Genomic DNA, 20,236 nt, shown 5'->3' with positions numbered 1-20,236 from the left:
TGTTGGTGTGCCTCCACCGGGTAGTGATCAGATATTGTCCAGGACAGTTACTGGTGTTAGCTGACACCCTGAGCAGGGCATATATACCCAGCATCAGTGAGTTGGGGGTTCAGGATATTGGCTCCATCAACATGCTGCACTATCTCTCAGTTCCAACAGGGAAGCCGATGGAAATCAAAGAGGTAACGGAAAAGGACATCCAGTCAAGAGAGCAATACTAGCAGGGTGGCCAGAAGACAAAAGCCAGGTACCGGTAGGGGCAGAACCGTATTTTCAAATTCCCAAGTCTGTGACTGGCACACTTGAATCAGGAGCCCGCAGCTTTCCTTCCCGTTGATGGGTTATAATCCAACAGTCCCTCCCTGCAGGAGCCAGGCTTGCTCCTTGCACCATTCACCTGCAGCGGCTTCTTCAAGCTAGCTACAGCTTCCCAAGCTTCTGTCCTGCCTAGCTAGAGTGTCACTGGCTCCCACTCAAGCCTCACACTGGCCTAATCCGGCCTCTTCCTTATGTCCCTCGGCCTGGCCTGAGTTAGTCACATGACTTCTGATTGCCCCACCGCCTGTTATATGATGGGCCCCAGTCAGTTGTTCTGCAATACTTTAAATACCCTCAAATAGCTAAAACTAAACATAACGTGTTGACTTGAACTTCCCTTTCAAATGGCGGGAAGGACTTTGGGAATTTAAGGGCCTGTCTATAATCCAGTTGGCCACTAGATGTCAATACAGTTTCACGCAAGGAGTCTGAGGCACTTAAAGGACATTATCCATTTAAAAATCACTATATGAATATTTATTTGCTTATTGTTGGCACCAGTAGTAATTTACAGCCACAAGCACGTGCTCAACTTTAAGCCCCACTGAACTGAGACCTCAGAGTGCTGGGTCATACTTTATATGAAGGGTATAGTTACCGTTTATAAAGGGTCAATCAATTATGAATCGATGTTATAAAGACATTTAGATGTGATGGATGGACGTATTGGATGGTTGTTAGGCACATTGGTAGACGGTGTTACAGCTGGTTCTAAGCAAACTATTGACCTCCTGGGCTGTGTAGCAATCTATTACAATTGGCTAAGTGTTTATTAAAATATGGATTGCTCAGTGTACAAACCATTTATAAATGTACCCTTACAAGCAAGTCTGATACGTGAGCACACATAGGTTATGAAGTGACTTGCCACAACATGGTGACATCCATTTTCAGCATCCACTGCCTGACTCTTCCCCGCTCCCACCCCGTCAGTAGAATCATACGCTGCGGTGGCAAATGTGGAGGGACAGAGTGTAGCTTAAGTGGATCACGGAATTATCCAAACCCTACTGCTCACTCTCTCCACCTCTCTCTTAATGCCATCAGGGCACTGACGCTTGCTGATAGCTATTACTGTGGGCTTAACAGCCAAATTAACAAACCATACAAAATAAACGCTGTCTCAGCTCATCAGACAGGTTTCATCCTATGGCAAAAAAAATCCAAAGAGAAAGATGTGACTGCTGTACAGTAAAAGCTGACACCCCACCCCACAAGAGATTGTCCGTGCTCTGGGGGAGAAATAGACTTTTATATGCTTGGATGCATACATCTCCTCCAGTGGAAATCCCACTAAAGAAAGGGGCTGTGTATGGCATTGAGAAAGCATCTGTGTCTCTGGCAAGCTGCTTTCCTCCCACCTCACAGTATAGGTAGAAGTAATGGGCTGACCACAGACAGACAGATGATCCAGCTCAGATAAAACAAGAACCAACCCAGATCAGACCTTTCTTTAATTAATCATATGTGCGACATAGTGGAGTCCAAGCTTTGCTCAGAATAAAATAGAACCCTAATCTCTCCTATACACACTGCAGAGGCCATCTACTCCTGCTAGTGCTAGTAATGGCTTTTGTGATGGGTTCGGTCATGGAGACCCCTTTGGGACTGTCACCTGATACGCTGAGACTACCTCTGAGCCTGTTTTCCCTGCCATCTTGAGGCCTCAGAACCCTGTCTTGTCGAGCCAGACATGCAAGCCTGCTGTAACACAGACCCAGGGTCTGAACCACACCCCCAAAGCTGCAGACTTAACTGAAAACCACTCAGCAAGTACTTCTGTCTCCAGCACCCAGACATGCAGCTCCCAATGAGATCCAAACCCCAAATAAATCCGTTTTACTCTGTATAAAGCTTAAACAGGGTAAATTCATAAATTGTCCACCCTCTATAACGCTGATAGAGAGATATGCACAGCTGTTTGCTCCCCCAGGTATTAATGACTTAATCTGGGTTAATTAATAAACAAAAGTGATTTTATTAAGTATAAAAAGTAGGATTTAAGTGGTTCCAAGTAATAACAGACAGAACAAAGTAAGTTACTAAGTAAAATAAATCAAAATACGCAAGGCTAACTCAATACACTAAGTGTCAGAGGAGTAGCTGTGTTAGTCTGGATCTGTAAAAGCAGCAAAGAGTCCTGTGGCACCTTATAGACTTACAGACGTATTGGAGCATGAGCTTTCGTGGGTGAATACCCACTTTGTCGGAGGCATGACACATGCGTTCACCCATGAAAGCTCATGCTCCAATACGTCTGTTAGTCTATAAGGTGCCACAGGACTCTTTGCTGCTTAATACACTAAGGATCTAGTCACAAATACTAACTTCTCACCCTAGATGTTATCTCAGGTACAATCCTTTTCAGACCAACGTTGTAGTTTATGGCCTGCATCCAGCAATCATTCACACCCCTGTAGTTACAGTCCTTTGTTCCAGTTTCTTTCACTCATCTCTTTGGGGTGGAGACAGGGCTGGCTCCAGCTTTTTTGCCACCCCAAGTGGCAAAGTGCAGGGGCGGGGAGGAGAGACGATCGGTGGCACTTCGGCAGCAGCTCAATTGCGCCGCTTCATTCTTCGGCGGCAATTCGGCTGCAGGTCCTTCACTCCTTCTCTTCCTCTATTCTTCTATTGGCCGCCCCAAGCACCTGGTTCCTTCGCTGGTTCCTGGAGCCGGCCCTGGGTGGAGAGGCCATCTCTTGAGCCAGCTGAAGACCAAAATGGAGAGGCTTCCAGGGCCTTTTATATTCTCTCTCTTCTGGGCGGAAATCTCTTTGTTCTTCTGTGCAAAATCACAGCACCAAGATGGAGTTTGTAGCCACATGGGCAAGTCATATGTCCATGAATGATTTAGTTTTTTGCAGGCCAACGCCATTGTTTACATGTTAGTTTGAAAGCTCAGATGTGGATTGGTGTCTCCCAAAATCCATTGTTAGTTAAGTACTTCCAATTACTTGAATAGTCCGGTCACAATATGTTGGCCAAACCTCCCTTATGTGTTTCCTACAACAAACACTTATACAAACATAGAGCCAACACTCATAACTTCAGATATAATTCCATGTGATACATGCATACGAATAGGATGAATATATTCAGTAGAGCATAACCTTTGCAAAGACAGGTTACATGGCATCTCTAGCATAAAGCATATTCCAGTTATGTCATATTTACACTCATAAGCATATTTCCATAAACATATAGAGTGCAACGTCACAGCTTTGTTATATTCTTTTTTTCAGCAAGAGTCCAAAAGGACTGAATGTCTTGGAAACAAATAGAAGATACACTGGGACTGAAGTTCAAATTAGTGCGACCTGGGAAAACCTGCTGGCTTTCTCATGAGCGATCCTTGGCTGTTGTCTTAAAATTACTGCAACCGTTATTACTGGCTTTGGAAAGTATCTACCAAGATAGGACCAATCTGTGTAGCAAGGCTAGGCTGGTGGACTACTTTTGTTACTAAGTTCAGAGAAGACTATCGCCATTCTCTCTTTTGTAAGTCTACTGTTGATACCACTTGGGTCATAAACAATGTCATCCAAGCATCTGCTACAACAATAGTAGATCTTTGTCCAGCAATAGAAGCTACCCTTGGCTCAATCAGCGATATCCATTGAAAACGTACTGGAAGAAGCAAAGATTTCAGTCCATAAGTTGACTAATGAAGGTACTTATATTGATTCCTTAAGTGAAGAGGACAAGAAGTATTTGTTAAGCCAGCTGAAAAAATACACCGACTTGATTCTTACAAATCTACAATAGCAATTTCCGGATTCTACTCAACCTCCACGTAACTTTTACAGATGCCTGTCTTATAAAACACCTATAGTTGAATGGAGTGAGGCACTACCAGCAATGGGGCTGCTATGTGATCAGAATAGAGAATTTTGAACTCAGAGTGGAATATCATATGATGAACAAATGAAGATTTAACTTCAACCATTTCTTCTTTAAAAAGCAACAAAGAGTCCTGTGGCACCTTAAAGACTAACAGATGTATTGGAGCATGAGCTTTCGTGGGTGAATACCCACTTCGTCAGATGCATCATCACTAGTAGTTCGACCCGATCTTTGTGCTATGTTTCCTGGGATGAAAGAAGCAGGAATTCATCTCTTGCTACTCCCAGTCACAACAGCTACAGCTGAGTGTTCTTTTTCCTCATTGAATAGAATTTTGTATTCTGTAAGAAGTTGCCTTCTGCCTGATCATGAGCATATCATGAAGGACTGGAAGTAACAGACACACAAGACACCAAAGAGTTGTGCAAAATTACAACAAAAAACCAAGAAGGGTGTAGATGTAGTGCTTCAGAGTGGGCTTGAGTGGCCAACTTTAATTTCTGTGATGATTTTAAAACATTAGTTAAATCTAATAAAATGGTCATGAATTTTTTTTCAGTTTTTACTATGGTGCCATGCAGCCTTCCTTCGTCCTCACGGTCTCAACCCTCACTGGCCCTTGCCACCCCTGTAAATGCAATCCCCGCCCCTAATTTCAATTCCTGGGGGAAACACTGGTGCAGCCCCATTCCTGGGAAGAGGTAGGCTGTTGAGAAACCTCAGATCAGGGCACTTCTCTCTGACTGTTTTTCACAGGCAGGTGCTGGAGGATATTAAAGAAGGGTGTAATGAATGCTGATCCCTGCCTGTGAGCCACGTGAGATTGTTCTAATGAAGACTGATACCTGACTGTCTTGTGCTACGAAGTCCAGGGGCACTGAACATTAACCCATTCTGAGATGCGTGCAGTGGTGCCTGTTCTCCCATATTGATCTGGGAGGTATAAGGAAGATGGGAGCTCAGCTGCCTGCCACCATCGCTTCTGAACTGTATGTCTTGCAGGTGACTAAGTATAATAGAGACACAGCAATACAGCATAGTCAGTAAGTGTGTCTTTCTGCTTCCCAGCAGGGAAAAATGCAGACAGTGTCCCTTTAAGGGAAGATACCAATAACCCTGCATCCTCTCGAGAAGAGGGGGGAAGGATCTTACCAAATGATTGCATCCTTCAATGTGCTTGCAGCCCTCTAAAAGGCATGTCCCCATCACACAGTGACAAGGGATAACAAAAGGTGCAATCCTCCCTGCGTGGCAAACAATAAGCTGCAGTCTAAAAAGGGCTGCTTTTTCTTTTTAAAAAGGCAAAAGAATAGGATTTGTTTTTTAAAATGGCAAAGATCTAATTGCAGAAGAGAAAAAATGAGAAATACATAAAAATTCAGCAGGAAAATCAGCATCTATGAGTGACAGACACGGTAGGTGTTTGCACAGGGGGACGGCAGCAAGCAGGGGGCAGCAGCATCCCCTTGGTGAAGTGGGCTGGGGAGGGCTTGGGATAGAGGGTACACCCTATGCAATTCAAACCATTATTACTTAACCGGAACAGAGGTGCAGGTTGGATTTGCAACCGGGCGGGGTGTTGATAATATATAGAGAGGGAGACTGCGTGGTTTCCTCATCCCCCTCCCCCAATCTCTATGTCAGCTGCGCGAAGTGGTGTATATTACCTCCCCCATATGATCTGCATCCATGGCGCATCATCCCCTCTCCCTCCTTCCTTGCATCCTAACGTGAGCTGCACGAACGCCATATCCACCCCTCGCAAACCACCTCCCCCCAGCCCGGTGCCTTAAGGGGTGCATCCTCGTCGCCCCTGTTCCCTATGCTGCTCTGGGAGCTGCACCAGTAGTGCATCCCTCCCCCCACCCCCCGCATCCCTCCCGGCCCCCATGCATGGAACTGGGGGAACGAGGAGGGCTATGGAGCTGCACGCTGCAACCAGAGGCGCGAGCTCCTCGGGAAAGCCCCGCCCAGCGCCCGTCCGGCCCAGCCAATGAGAAGCGGCGGCGCGCGCCACAAAGAAGGCGAGGGGGCTCGCCCGCCGCTTCAGCCAATGGGGAAGCGGCAAGGGCAGGGCGCGTGCGGGAGTCGAGTCCGGGCTGCGGCGCGAGCGCGCGCAGGGGGGTGTGTCGGCGCCCAAAGTGGGGGGGGAGGGAGCCCTATAATGGCGGCCGGGCGGCGGGAGCGCGGCGGCGCTGAGGTAACCGCGAGCCGGCCGGCCGGGGAGAGCGGCTGTCCGGTGCGGCGCAGCGAAGGGCAGGCGGGGGCCGAGCGGGCCCGGGGCCTGCAGCGGGGGCTGAGGGGAGGAGCTCCTGACAGGCGGCCTGAGCAACGCGGCCTCCTGTGGCGGGGGGAGAGGGCGAGCCCGAGTCCCACGCTGTCAGGATGGGGGAGGGGACTGCAGGGGGCGGGGGCTGGGGGAAGGGCTAAGGGAGGGGGGGCTGAGGCTCAGGAGGGGGCACCTGAGGTGGGAGGAGGGGCTCTGGGAATCTGGGGTGAGGCCTCACCTGCCCTGTAGGGGAACGAATGGGGCTGGTGCCCTGCTTGGGGCTCTGGGGTCTAATTTCCTGCTGCTTCCCCCCCCCCCCGGAATCTTAGGCCAGCTCTGGGTTTGCTGGAGGTCTCCAGGGAGCACCAGAGCACTGGGGTGGGAGCTCTCTCATTTGGGGCGGGGGGGAGTGTGGAGCAGAGAGAGTTTCCTACCCTGTCATTTTTCCAGTACTTGAGTTAAATGTTGATGAAACACATGGGCTCGAAACACCTGAGTAAAAATCATTTAACCTGTCAATCAGTCAGGATACCCTTCCTTTACCTGGCTGATGCTCTCTGGTCATCTGAGTAGAGAATGTGAAATTTGATATTATGAAACATGGGGGGGGGGGAAGGAAGTTCTTTACAAAAAAGGAGGCAAACAATTAATTTCCAGGACCTACTCCTATATCCTAAAGCCCCCCCCCCCCCCCCCCCCTAAAAACAAGTACACAATTGGGTGTTTCCTTTGCGGGTCAACTTTAACCATGTGTTCCTGATAGCCTCATTTGTGATGGTTAACTGGGTTCGCACCTATTTAGAATGTCTCTTCTGGGGTGTTAGGTTAGATTATTACATAGGCCCTAATGATATTTGGGAATGTTCTGATGCCATATGAGAGGAGGGACTTGTTGAATCTGGAAATAGCCTTTTTTTTTTTTTTTTGAGGGCAGTGGGAAAGACCGGTGACAGTCTTGATATTTATTTAGCAATGGGAGTGCTTCTGGTACAGTGTACAGTAAACTTATGTTTAAAAGGTAAATTGTGCTCCATGCTCTGTTTGAGCCTGAGATGATCATAGCTGGGAAATATGTAACTTTCCTTCACAATTACATTCATTTTGTTGGGTTTTTTAATATCAGAACTTGATACCATTTTTGTGTGCATGTACCTTCCTTTGTGTATTTTCTAGTTACTTTACCTTAGCATTTAGGCTGCACTATTCTCCATATGCTTATAACACGATGTTATAGGAGTAGACTTAATAAATATTACTATCTGAATCTCACATTGTAGCGGCATTTCTGTGGGGAATTTATAGATTCACATTTAAATCATTCAAGAATGTAAACTCACATGACAGATGTTGCTGCTAAGTCTCCATATATCTGCACTGATATTGTCATGGCACACATTATATTTGTAATTTATTTTGTGCTGCAAACCTTGTAGATACTTGAAAGTTGCCTGATGATAGAAGCAAAGAATCCTGTGGCACCTTATAGACTAACAGACATTTTGCAGCATGAGCTTTCGTGGGTGAATACCCACTTCTTCAGATGATAGAAGGTTGCTTCAGTGAAGTAGTCCTTAGTGCATGGTTTACTGTAGTAAATATACTTACCCGTGTCACTAACTTTTAAAGATTATTTTAATTCTAATACTCTTAACTTGCTATTTTGCCATTTAGTCCATTTATTTTCTTTTTGCAAATCACTCTGCTTGGCCAAACTCCTGGCCAAAGTTTTTCTGTCTGTAATTAGTGTCCCTTTCTGGTTGGCTTGCATTAGTGCAATGCTATTGTATTTTTGGGTGTGTAATCTTGCAAGGAAGATCTTGGGTATATTCCCATGTTTGTTTGTTTTTTAAAATATGAACATATAAATTTTAGTCCAGCCTCTTTCCTTTCTTAATAAAACTAGAATTTGACTGTAGAATGTCTTTTTTTAAAAAATATCTTGCCCTATTTAAACTGTCCTTTCATAATAAACTGTTTGTTCAGATTGTATTTTAATTTTAAATACAATCTCAGTGCTCCTTGTGCCTCAGTACCAGAAAATCATTTAATAATTAAACTACAACAAAATGTTTACCCATGCTATATGTGACTTTCTACTTAATGCAGTTTGAAACAATGTATAAAATCTCCTAAGTATGGGCTTCAGCCAGGACCTTAGCTGGAAAAATGCTATAATATATGGGGGAAGAAACTCAGTACTCCACTGCAATTGTACACAGGGTTAGAGTAAAAGATGTTGAGATTAAGCAGTCGAGAGAGGTATGTGACAGTTCTATCCTGACCTAATACAAGCGAAAGATGATGTTGTTGTGCCTGAACTGTGAATGTTTTATGATAAAGGCCAGCTAAAATGATAACACTTGTATATAGTGTATATTATTTGAAAATCCTTCTTAGTCATGGTTTTACTAAACAAGGTTGAGGCTTCTTCATATTGGTAACATCTGAATGTAATGGCTCATTGCAATCTGATTTATATTTGATGAATGAAAATACTGATGATTTTAAGCACAGTGATTAGCCCAAACAATACTGATACAAAGAGAGGAAATGCAGATCAGTGGTCATTCATAGGATTATTAGTCCCTTGTTGTTGTTTTTGCCCCCAGAATCCTTGACCTTGAAGATGGTGAGTAGCCAGCCAAAGTACGATCTAATACGGGAGGTTGGTCGTGGTAGTTACGGTGTGGTGTATGAAGCAGTCGTCAGGAAGACCTCTGCGCGGGTTGCAGTGAAAAAAATTCGGTGTCATGCTCCAGAGAATGTGGAACTAGCTCTACGTGAGTTCTGGGCACTGAGCAGTATCAAGAGCCAGCATCCAAATGTTATCCATCTGGAGGAGTGCATCTTACAGAAAGATGGTATGGTGCAGAAGATGTCACATGGTTCCAGTTCTTCCCTTTATGTACAGGTACATGAGCCTGGGAGGGGGATGGGAGTAATTTATGGGTATCTAGCTGGGCAGGAAGAAGTGGGGAAGGTATAGCCAACTTTTTTTTTATATGCAGTGTAAACAATGCTAAGAGTTCTCTAGAGATGTTTGAATACAATGGGTTTTCGGATTTATAGCCATGCAACTCCAGCAGACTTAACGAAAGTCACGCAGCTAAAATCCCATATAGCTCTGACAATTTAAGGGAATGAAAACAAAACACAATCCAGATACACACTTGCATTTTCTGGGTAAAAGCCCTACAGTGGCTCTAATCATGAATGGACATTTGCTGATTTATTAAGACAGACCTCACAAAGATTTCTAAACACCAGCTGTCCTCTGAAGCAAAGATGGTTACTTCCTCTTAGGAAGCCATTGCTTAGGATTCTGCCAGTAACCAGGAAGTTCATTACCAGAGTGCAAGAGAGATTTATTTATTTAAAAATGGGGGGCAAATAAACCTTAAAAGCTTTTGAAAGGGTAGCAAAGGTGATGAGGCTACGATAGGAATATATCTGAGAAAGGAAATTCACATTCGTACATAAAAGCACTCTTCAGTGTGTGACTAGCACATCCAGTGAATACTTATCCAATGTTTAGTTTATTTGTATATCTCATGTGTTATCACATTAAACATCAATTGTGTGAGCTGATCAGATATGTAATGATCAGACACTTGTTCCTGTTTTTTGCATCCAGTGCAGGCCCCCTTTTAAAAATATTTATTATAGTAGTGTTCAATCGGGATTTAGGCCCCATTGTGCTGTACAAACGTAGGAAGGCCCCTCACAACTTAGCAGTCTTTTTGTTGTCTTTGATGCATTCATTGGACAATGTTAGACATGACAGCTGGGGAAAATTGTGAAAGTGCCTAGCTCACTGTTAAAGGGACCAGTGTTGTTGACATTAAACTAAGTGAGCTAAAGAAACTTTCTATTTTGGATTGATGGAATAAGGATGATCTAAAGGGTACTGCTGGAGTGACAAAGAGTATGGGTTCAAGTTTAATAATAAATAAAAATACATTACTTGTATTGTAGCACCTACAGGGCTCAACCAAATCAGAGCTCCTTTGTGCTAGGACAAAAACAGAAAACGACAATACCTGTCCCAGAGAGCTTATAAGTATAGAATTATCTATTGTATCTAGACTTTCAAAGAGGCTTGGGTAACTTTATAATGACATTTATAATTATACATGTTAAGTTGGGGGCAGTCAAATCTCTTGCCCTGTCCCCTACCCAAAAAATAGAACACTACAGAATTGGCCAGGTGCAGTATGCAAGTAGTGAAGGGGGAGTGCCTTCTTACAAAGCATTTTGGGACAGATACTCAGCTGTTATAAACTGAAGCCAATGGAACTATGACAGTTTAAACTATTTGAGGATCTACCTGTTGGTGTTGTGCCGCTGTCAGGGGTAGGATATTGAACTTTGTGGACTAATGGTCTGAACTAAGGTGCTAAATACTAGGAAGATTTGGCAGGGCTATGTGGAAGAAAAAAATGTACTGCTATGACATATTTCTGTAGAAAGATTCCTCACTACTGCCACAGTTCATTAATTTCACTGTCATGAGGTGTGGGTAAAATGTGAATAGTAGTTTGAACAATGTAATTTGTATTCCTTGCTCAGTCTCTGCTTCTTGCAACCTTAGGAGCACAGCTATATTAACAATGTCACTTTAAAGCTGCCATGTGTTTTGCACTCTCTTGTCAGAAGAAAGAGCCTCACTGTGTTGATTCAAAAAGTGTTCCTAGAAGGCTATGTTAGCAGTTGCTTTGATTTTTTTAAAATTCTTTCAAAGTAGCCTTAATCCAGTATGTATTGGTAGTCTTGTTGTTTATTATTAACACAAATGGTTTGAAATGCTTAGCTTCCAGAATGTGCTGAAAGCCACCTCACATAAGCTGAGGAAGCAAATGTACAGTTGTGTAATTAGGACTAACAAAGCTGATTAGTTTTCATATAAATCAGTAACTGGAAATTCCTGCTCAAATATATTCCATGCATCTGGGAAAATAGCTAGTTAATAAGTGATTACTTTAAAATAACTTCAACAAAAGCAGAAGCCTGTTAGTTTCTATTGCTGTTTAGCTATGCATATTGATTGTTTTTTGTTAGAATTTATTCATGGATAGAATGTTAGAATTTATTCATGGAGATGGAGTGAAAAGAAAGTTTCAGAGTTCCATTACATAATGTTTCATCAGCAGAGGACAAGTAAGTCCTTGGCACTGTATCAATTCTACTTGCTGAAACACTGTATTTGGATTAAAGTTGTTAGAGTGGGTGAATCTAGCTTTGCTGTGGCTGGGACACTGCCCAGATGAGACGGTGATACTTGGGTATCTTTCAAAATACTTTTATCTGCCCATAGCTCTAGGTTCTAAATTGGAAGTTGAGCTATGTTTTTCAGGCAGAGAATTAGTAGGATTGTCAAATTCATTGACATTTCAAAATTCATTAAATTTTACATGAAATAGATAAGAATGTAACTTCTCTTTCTCTGTTTGTTTCTTATTTTTTCAGTCAGTAGTTCTTTGTTTCTGTGAATTATGCTTCCTGAACAGGTATGTGAAATCTCTCTTCCTTGTTACAGCTTGTAGAGACCTCATTAAAAGGAGAAATAGCCTTTGATCCCAGAAGCGCCTATTACCTTTGGTTCGTGATGGATTTCTGTGATGGAGGAGATATGAATGAGTACCTGCTATCCCGAAAGCCCAGCCGCAAGACCAACACCAGTTTCATGCTTCAACTCAGCAGTGCCCTGGCTTTCCTTCACAAAAATCAGATTATCCATCGTGATCTCAAACCTGACAACATTCTGATCTCACAAAGCAGAATGGATGCTAGTGACTTGGAACCCACTCTGAAAGTAGCTGATTTTGGGTTAAGTAAGGTATGTTCAGCTTCAGGACAGAACCCTGAAGAGCCTGTCAACGTAAATAAATGTTTCCTTTCAACAGCATGTGGGACTGACTTCTACATGGCCCCTGAAGTCTGGGAAGGACATTACACTGCAAAAGCAGACATTTTTGCATTGGGGATTATAATTTGGGCAATGTTAGAAAGGATCACCTTCATAGACACTGAGACTAAGAAAGAACTTTTGGGGAGCTATGTGAAGCAAGGGACAGAGATTGTGCCAGTTGGGGAGGCGCTTCTAGAAAACCCCAAAATGGAACTTCTCATCCCTGTAAAGAAAAAATCTATGAATGCCCGTATGAAGCAGCTGATTAAGGAAATGCTGGCTGCCAACCCACAAGACCGTCCTGATGCTTTTGAACTAGAACTCAGATTAGTCAAAATTGCCTTTAAAGACAGCAACTGGGACACGTGACCTCGAATACTCAAACCTCTCAACAGAGCTGCTTCTGTTTTTTAACAATGGTGCAGCCTTTTGTGGCAGCAAAAAAACAAAACAAGCCTGAACTGAGAACTTCAGGGTTTAGTTTTTACCAACTGAATTTCTTTTGATTTGCATAAATTAAAGTAAACTTGAGTTGGCCATTTTGTTATAAATACATTTATATGTATATTACCAAGATGTTATACTCAAGTGTGGAGGTAAAGATCGTTTATATAAGTTGGCCAAGAAAATTCATGAGTTGAGATGTTCTTGCTTTCCAGAAATATGTTATGGAGTATTGCAGACATTCCAGTTTCCTATCACAGTATTAGGAACTCCCATGGAAGAGGAGGTTTGCATGCTGGTAATGCAAATCCTTGTGCTTTGTAAAGTAAATCTGTGTGTATATATTTATGTATATGTGAGTGACTGAGCATGTGAGTTTGCATTCCATACAGAGAAAATGCCACTTTTTGTTTTAAATTATTTGGTGTGAATCTGGATGATTGGGATCTGTGAGGAAAACAAACGAAAAGCATACTTCCCTCCCCGCTCCCAAATTAATTGTTTTTTACATTTTTTATTTTTATAGCTTGTTAACAAAAAAAAGGGCCTAAAACTTGACTTTGTAGACAAAAATGCAATGCAAAGGAATCAGAAGATTTAAAGGTGCTGAGATGTTTCTTAGCTGAGCACTTACCACCTAGTAAGTTTGTAGCTGAGGGAGTCAAATTACAGATTTATGCAATCATGTGCTAGCTTGTTTGTTAGATCATTAATTATTCAATTTTATTTTGATAACCAAATACTCTAACACCTGAGGCTACAGCTTCCTAACTTGCCTGCACTTGTTCATCTATAATCCAGTAGCAACTACAGCACTTTTGGGATGGTTATTTTATGAACTTGGTTTATGAAAATGTAGATACTTAATAGAGGAATGCAGCAGATAAAATAGTACTCAGACTCTTCCCCCTCCCAAAAGAGAGACTGAAACACAATTTTTCTTTGTCCTTTTGTTTGTTACCCAGATCTGTTAGTCACTTGCTCTTCCTTTCTTCTTGGCATTGATGCAATTATGTCACTTAACGTAATTGTGCTATGGGGATGATTTAATTAAATGGTGAGCATCTCTATTTTCAAATGTTGGAGAGAAGTCCCAAAATTCAATGTGCGAATGAAATATCGCAGCTTCAGTTGAACCTTTTATGTGGAAAACTTTAACCAATCCTTGCATTGTTTTGCTACATATTAAGCGGTAGTGTTTTATTCCTTTCGATTTTATTTTTAATCCTGGATGGTAAATCTAAAAGTTTTGAAATAGTACAAAGCTTTTAACCCATCTCCACAAAAACTGATCCATATGTTAATGGAGAACTTTCATGAAGCGTGCATATTTGGGTAGACTAAAACAGCTTTGCAATAGTGTCATGAACGCTCACTAGCTCAGGTGCATGATCTTACCTGCTTACCCTTTAAACTGATCATAATTGGGGGAGGAGACCTGAGACTAAATTTACTCACCCAAATGTCACGTCTAATGGTGAGTAAAATCCTAAAGTTGCAGTGGGCTTTTAAACAACTTTTTTACAAAACCAAGTTCATGAAATTTTGGAAACTTTCAAATGAAAAACACTTCTTGTTTGGGTTTAAACAGTCCCCTGAAGTGCTTGCAATCTAAATATTGCACCCTAGTGCTGCTGTGTGAACATCAGAAAGTGAAACTGACCAGTCAGTGTTTACTGTCCCCATGAATGAAGTGAAATGAACACTTACCACAAATGAAAAGTACAGTTTGTCCCTCCAAAACAAAAAGGGAAGGGACCATGAAGCAGGGTTATTGGTACTTTACTAAACTTCTAAGAGTGAATTGTATTGTGTCCTTGCACAGTGTAGGGTGGTGCAGCAGGTTAGCAGGGAGCAAGGAACCCTGAATTTTATTTTTGACTCACTTTGTCACCATAGGCAAGTTATTTAACTTCTGTGTGTCTCAAGTGAGTGTACTTCCATGTTTCAAAGGTGTATTGTATGGCTTATTGGTTCTAAAGCATTTGGAAATCTGAAGATGCTATAGAAATGCAAGGTTGCAATAGATTTCAGGAAAAGATATACTGTCATGTTGAGATGTTGATAGAACACATTGGGCCAGAACCTTAGCTGGTATAAATTGGCATAGATTGCAATTGGCATAGATTGCTTTGCTGATTTATACCAACTGAAAATTGGCCCCAGTCATCTTGAGCAGGCTTATAGTGATGTCACTGTCTTTCTTGCATGTGACTTTGTCCATAAAGGTAAGGTTGGGAGTTAAACTTTGTAATTAATAAATGGAACTTATTGGAAGTCATTTGTTAATGTTTTGTAAGTTGAATCGGTACACCAAAAGCCCCAGCTTGCCTTTAAAGACAAGGTCACAGTGCAAGGAGGAAGGCAAAACTGACACTGTATGCCGTGTTACTGTACAATGTACTGGTAACATTTCGACATTGAAAAGTTGATGCTTTTTTGAGTGTTATGTAAGATAAAAGATCATGCCCTGCTAGAACTACAAACTTGAAGATTTTAAAAATATCAAAGCAGGGATACTAGTCTGTTCACTAATGTACCCTAAAATGTTAGTCTGTCTTGGAATAATATTTAGCACTTACCTTCTTTGTGAATCAGTTAATCTCCTCTGAAGAGTTTCAAAGGATAACCGTGAACCTGCTTCTTAACTTCAGCTGAGAAATTAATTAAAAGTGATAGTTAATGGATCATAAAGTAGAACTGTTGATTTCCCAAAGTGTTTCTTTGCACTAATTGCCACTTTAAAGGCTGAGGGTACCTATAAGACCCTCGCATGGTGCTTAGCCTAGTGGTAGTGGTGAAGCTGAGTGTTTCATTGGTGAACACTGAATGATAGTCCTTGAGGTCTGTGGTTTTTTGTGTGATTGTTTTTTTTTATTATTATTATTTTTGGATCTTTGTAAAACCTTTGATAAATCAAACTATTGTAGCAGCTACAAAGTAATTCACCAGCATGACACAAAGGTCAAGATATTCATCAGCACTTCAGAAAGAAAAGACTTTCTAATCTTTCTTTAAAATTGTAAAATATATTTTATGAAGAATTTATAAAGGGAGAAAATTATTGTGTAATTTATTAAGTTCATGACTGTTTTGAAATAAAATCTGAATTTAAATGAAACCTTTGGAGACTGTAGAGAAACTTTCTTCCTAGTCAGTGTCATTGGGTTATATATTTTTCACCTAAACTAGAGACTTCTTTGTCTGTTCAGTCACTTGCTTGCCAGGAAAGGACTATTGAATAGTATCAGTTTCTTAGTATGTCATTTTCTTAAATAAATTTAGTGCTTATGAAAGGTGCTAGATTGATGTCTTTTTGAACCCTGAAGTCTCTTCTCCATTCTTGGCAAAATTCATTTTTATTAGTTTTTGATAACTTTGACAGATAATCAGTTTAAAAATAAACTTTTTTTTTTAATTTTCACAGCTATGGGAAGTTATGGAGGGGTCAGACAATAGACATTGAGATTCAAAAAGTTAAAGCTTTATAACTGTCAAAACACAAATTGTCAAGATCATGTGTCAAAATATACAAAACACTCTAGTAATTTCTCGAGCAGGATTTTTCTTTCTTTGCCTATCTGTAAATTTTTTGTTGAAGAAAATATTTTTTTCATGGGTTTGTAGGTGTATGGTGAAATTGATGTCTACCAACATTTACTGATTCAAAATCTAATCCTTCCAAGCCTATCTCTATTCATGGAAGACGAATAGCATCAGTAGTAACAGTTTTCTTTTGGTTTCCCATCAGTGTGCCACAAATCTGACAGCAGGGACTGATGAGACATGAAGATCAACAGCTAATTTTCTTACCAATAGAAATGGGCCCTGTCCATTCAGTCCCTGTTCTCTGCTGAGGCTGTTAATGAGGTCTAAGTCATGGTGGTCTTATGCACAAGTTTTCTTACCATTAAGAATTTATAATGTTAAATATATAAAAAAAAGTAATTAGGGGTGGGGGAGGGGTTACACTCAGAGGCTTGCTGTGTGAAAGGGATCACTAATACAAAAGTTTGAGAACCATGCATTAGAATTACCTTTGTACTGTTAACTTATGCTCAAATACACACCAATGGGAGGTTCGTCCTAGGGGGATGTCTGTGTTGTGCACTGGAATAGTCAGACTTATTCCAGAACGATGCCACGCACTGTTCAGAATGTGTGTGGAAATTCTCACCAGCCCAGCAATGATGTCTTGCAACATTAGCCTCACTGCAAAGGATTGGAGGGAAGCATTAAAGAAAGGTGCTAACTGGCACTTCTCCTTTCTCAAGCATAGCATGTGTCCACTGCAGAATGCTAGATATGGCCTAATTGTTTGAACTAATCTGGTTTTAAGTTGGAGCTGGAAAAAAGCCTCCCCAATCAGAGGGCAGCATCCGTTGCTTAGACAGATACTGGAGCCTGTTAGATGTAATTGACTCTTTTGGAGGAGGCATGTGAAATGACACTGACTCCCTAGCACACTGGGGTCCTTGGCTAGGGCTTCTAAGCACTACAGTGATGCTAATAATTATGATGAAAAATCTTTGTTGTGATGAGTGGAAATATTATAAAAATACTTTCCGTGATTAATTAAAAAAAAATAGTAGTATGAGTGTTCCAGACTGAGAGATAGTACAACTAGGGTGAGATGAGTAATGTGTAGAATAGCAAAAGCTGTAAACTTTATAAATTCTATTTCCTTGTCTTCTGACTCCCCTGTCCCTCCACCAAAGAAATCTTTCATCTTTGCCAATGCACCTCAGTCCTGACCTGTGACACCCCATCTATCCCAGTGAAGAAAATGGACCAGGTTCCCAGCAGTGAAAGACTTATGTGCTAAAATCAATAAGCTAACGAGTTCCTCCCCCTGCTCCTTAAAGTATACATCTTTTGCTACATGATAAAACTGATTAAATTCAAGGCAAAACTATCCCAATTCCTTGCCTGACTGACTGACATTTATTTATATTTATTTTAATTTGTTCAGAGTGATTTTAAAACAAACTAAATTCCCATCCCACAAATGAAATAAAATACTAAACCTACATCAATTCCAAATACATATTACAGGTTAATGTTTTAGAACAAATTAATTTGGGTGATGGAACTCTGGCCCAGCAGTTAGAGGCAATGAAGGTCACATTTTTTGTAAGTTAATACAACTACTTTATTTCACTCATTTTGCATTGTGTTAAACTGTAGTCTGAGCTTGTTTGTACTGTATGTATTGGCAGGGCGTTTCTCTTTGGTGCTGGGGTTGTGAACTTTACTTGTTTTTGTTTTTGCTTTCTGTGTTCATTTAAATAATGCTCGTCTCTGTGCATCGGCCAATCAGGGCTCCTTCCTAAATTGCAGTGTAATGATAGACGGTTCTTTTGTGGTTTAGATAAAATCCTGTCTGAGGAAACCTACAGTAATTATGCCCCGCCCCTTGGAACATTGCCCTCTCGTTCAAAATGCTGCACTTTTTTTCCTTCTTAACATTGACTGTTTGTGCAAGCTCAAATGAACCTTGTACTAACAATCTGCATATGAACTTGGGAGACTTTTTTGTGTACTGTTTTTTTCTTTCCTATCAAGGATTGGTGTTCATGATTCTTTTATGCTTGTGCGCTAATTAAATGTCTTTCTAAACTGCTACTGAAGAGCTGTAAGAGAGGAGAAAAGGGTAATGAACTTCTACTAGAATACAAAGGATACTGCTTCAAGGTAAACTAGCAAAAAAAATGTTTAAACACAAACCATTTTAACAGGGCCCCACAGCTTGCAGGACACACTGCCAAGTAACATGTGCTGTGCCTCATTTTCAGTCATGGGGTGAGCAGCTGATGCAAAGTGCTGGTTATTCTTACAGGTACAGTTCCCACTAGCTAACAAAGAGGGATTTGTTTCACCCCATATTGGATGCCACAAAGTGCCTCAGAGTGTGTCTGACGTATCTGGTGAGTATTTATGAAAATACATTAGAATAATACCCAGCTCTTGCAGTGCTTTCCATCCATAGATCTCAAAGTGCTCTATGAAGGAGATCAATATCATTATCCTCATTTTAGAGATGGGTAAATTGAAGCACTGAGGTGAAGTGACATGTCTAAGATCATCCAGCTGGCCAGTGGTAGAGACAGGAATAAGACCATTGGTCTTCAGACTCCCCGTGCAGTGCTCTGTCAGCTAGGCTGTACTGCATCAGATTGGCTGGGAAACTGCTGACTAAAAAAAAAGGTAACTGTAAGGAATATTATTCATGACAAATAGTTGTGCCAATTCTAATATTTACCCAGTACGACTAACATGTTCTGTAACTTGGAACTTTCAAATGTCCCACTGACTAATATTGAGCATGGCCACGAGGTGGCACATTATAACCATGATTTTTGCCAGAGCCTCCCTGGGTTTTGAATTGCCTCACGTTAGTGTTGATGGTGATAATATCTAGCTCGTACTTAGCACTTTTCATCAGATAAAGTATGTTTATTTTACTGAAAATGAGAGATTTAAAAAAAACCCTAAATTTACAAAAATAGAAACACTGGGGGCACACAGAGAACTTACATTTTTGTTTTCAGTGAGAGCCCTGGAGACTGAAATTTTCTATACAGCAGTGTAAGCTTTCCCCCAGGCCACTCCACTAATATCCCTCCATGTGCCACAGAAAGTTTCTGGGGGAGTCAAGGTGGCCTTTTCAGCCTATGGCCTCTCTGCTGTTACTGCCACACTGTTCCCACTTGTGGTGGTGGTTTATTGATGTGCTGCGGCGGCTCCAGGCACCCACGCTACAAGCGTGTGCCTGGGGCAACAAGACGCAGCGGGTGGCCTGCCGGTCCCTGCAAGGGCGGCAGTCAGGCAGCCTTCAGCAGCTTGCCTGCGGGAGGTCCGCCAGTCCACAGATTTGACAGCAATTCAGTGGCGGGTACATCGAATCCGCAGGACCGGTGGATCTCCCACGGGCAAGCCACCGAAGGCAGCCTGCCTGCCGTGCTTGGGGTGGCAAAAAAGCTAGAACCGCCCCTGTTGATGTGGAGCCCTGTTCAGTGAGAATTCCAGTGAGACCCATCAAACTGATTTCACTGAAGTCACTGGAAATGGTAACCTAGAGGTGAATCTCCCTTGCTGCAGATTAAGCCCATTACTTCTTGTCCTACCTCTAGTGGATACAGAGGACAGTGGCTCTCTTACAGGAGACGTATCAGGACTCATAGAAACCATCCTCAGATCACTCCCCTCACAAAGATCCAGCTTTCTCTAGGACACAACCGACTTCCTCCAGAAACTCAGCAACATTAACAACCCTCCCTCTGAACATCAACCTTGCCACTATGGATGTTACCTCCCTGTACACCAGAATCCCTCACAATGACAGCACTGCTGCTTGCCTCAAGTATCTACAAGGCAATGGACAACACTCAGATATCCACCCCAAGCACATCAACAAACTCATCCATTTCATCCTCATCCATAACAATTTTACA

At 41.8% G+C, this 20,236-nt stretch overlaps 1 protein-coding gene across 3 annotated transcripts; it reads left to right on the top strand.

Moving 5' to 3' along the window:
* The first annotated feature begins 6,315 nt into the window (after positions 1–6,315).
* Positions 6,316–15,917, top strand: PDIK1L (PDLIM1 interacting kinase 1 like). Of its 3 annotated transcripts, none has more exons than XM_044997924.1 (3): positions 6,316–6,361; positions 9,040–9,341; positions 11,967–15,917. In XM_044997924.1, exons 2-3 carry the CDS (start codon positions 9,057–9,059, stop codon positions 12,705–12,707), a joined length of 1,026 nt encoding a protein of 341 aa, XP_044853859.1. In that variant the 5' UTR covers positions 6,316–6,361; positions 9,040–9,056; the 3' UTR covers positions 12,708–15,917. The 3 variants fall into 3 exon arrangements, with proteins under 3 accessions (XP_044853859.1, XP_044853860.1, XP_044853858.1); XM_044997925.1 differs by lacking the exon at positions 6,316–6,361 and adding an exon at positions 6,391–6,400; XM_044997923.1 differs by lacking the exon at positions 6,316–6,361 and adding an exon at positions 7,203–7,448.
* The last annotated feature ends 4,319 nt before the right edge of the window (positions 15,918–20,236 follow it).

Source organism: Mauremys mutica, chromosome 23 (assembly GCF_020497125.1).
Source record: "Mauremys mutica isolate MM-2020 ecotype Southern chromosome 23, ASM2049712v1, whole genome shotgun sequence".
Classification (NCBI taxonomy): Eukaryota; Metazoa; Chordata; order Testudines; family Geoemydidae; genus Mauremys; species Mauremys mutica.
This window is presented reverse-complemented; position numbering and strand designations above follow the sequence as displayed.

Bases quoted from the DNA above. Each gene is read 5' to 3' on its own strand.
- PDIK1L (XM_044997923.1), top strand. From the start codon at position 7,403: ATGGGAGTGCTTCTGGTACAGTGTACAGTAAACTTATGTTTAAAAG. The intron at 7,449-9,039 runs GTAAATTGTGCT...TTTTGCCCCCAG, and splicing joins AGTAAACTTATGTTTAAAAG to AATCCTTGACCTTGAAGATG. The intron at 9,342-11,966 runs GTACATGAGCCT...TCCTTGTTACAG, and splicing joins GTTCTTCCCTTTATGTACAG to CTTGTAGAGACCTCATTAAA.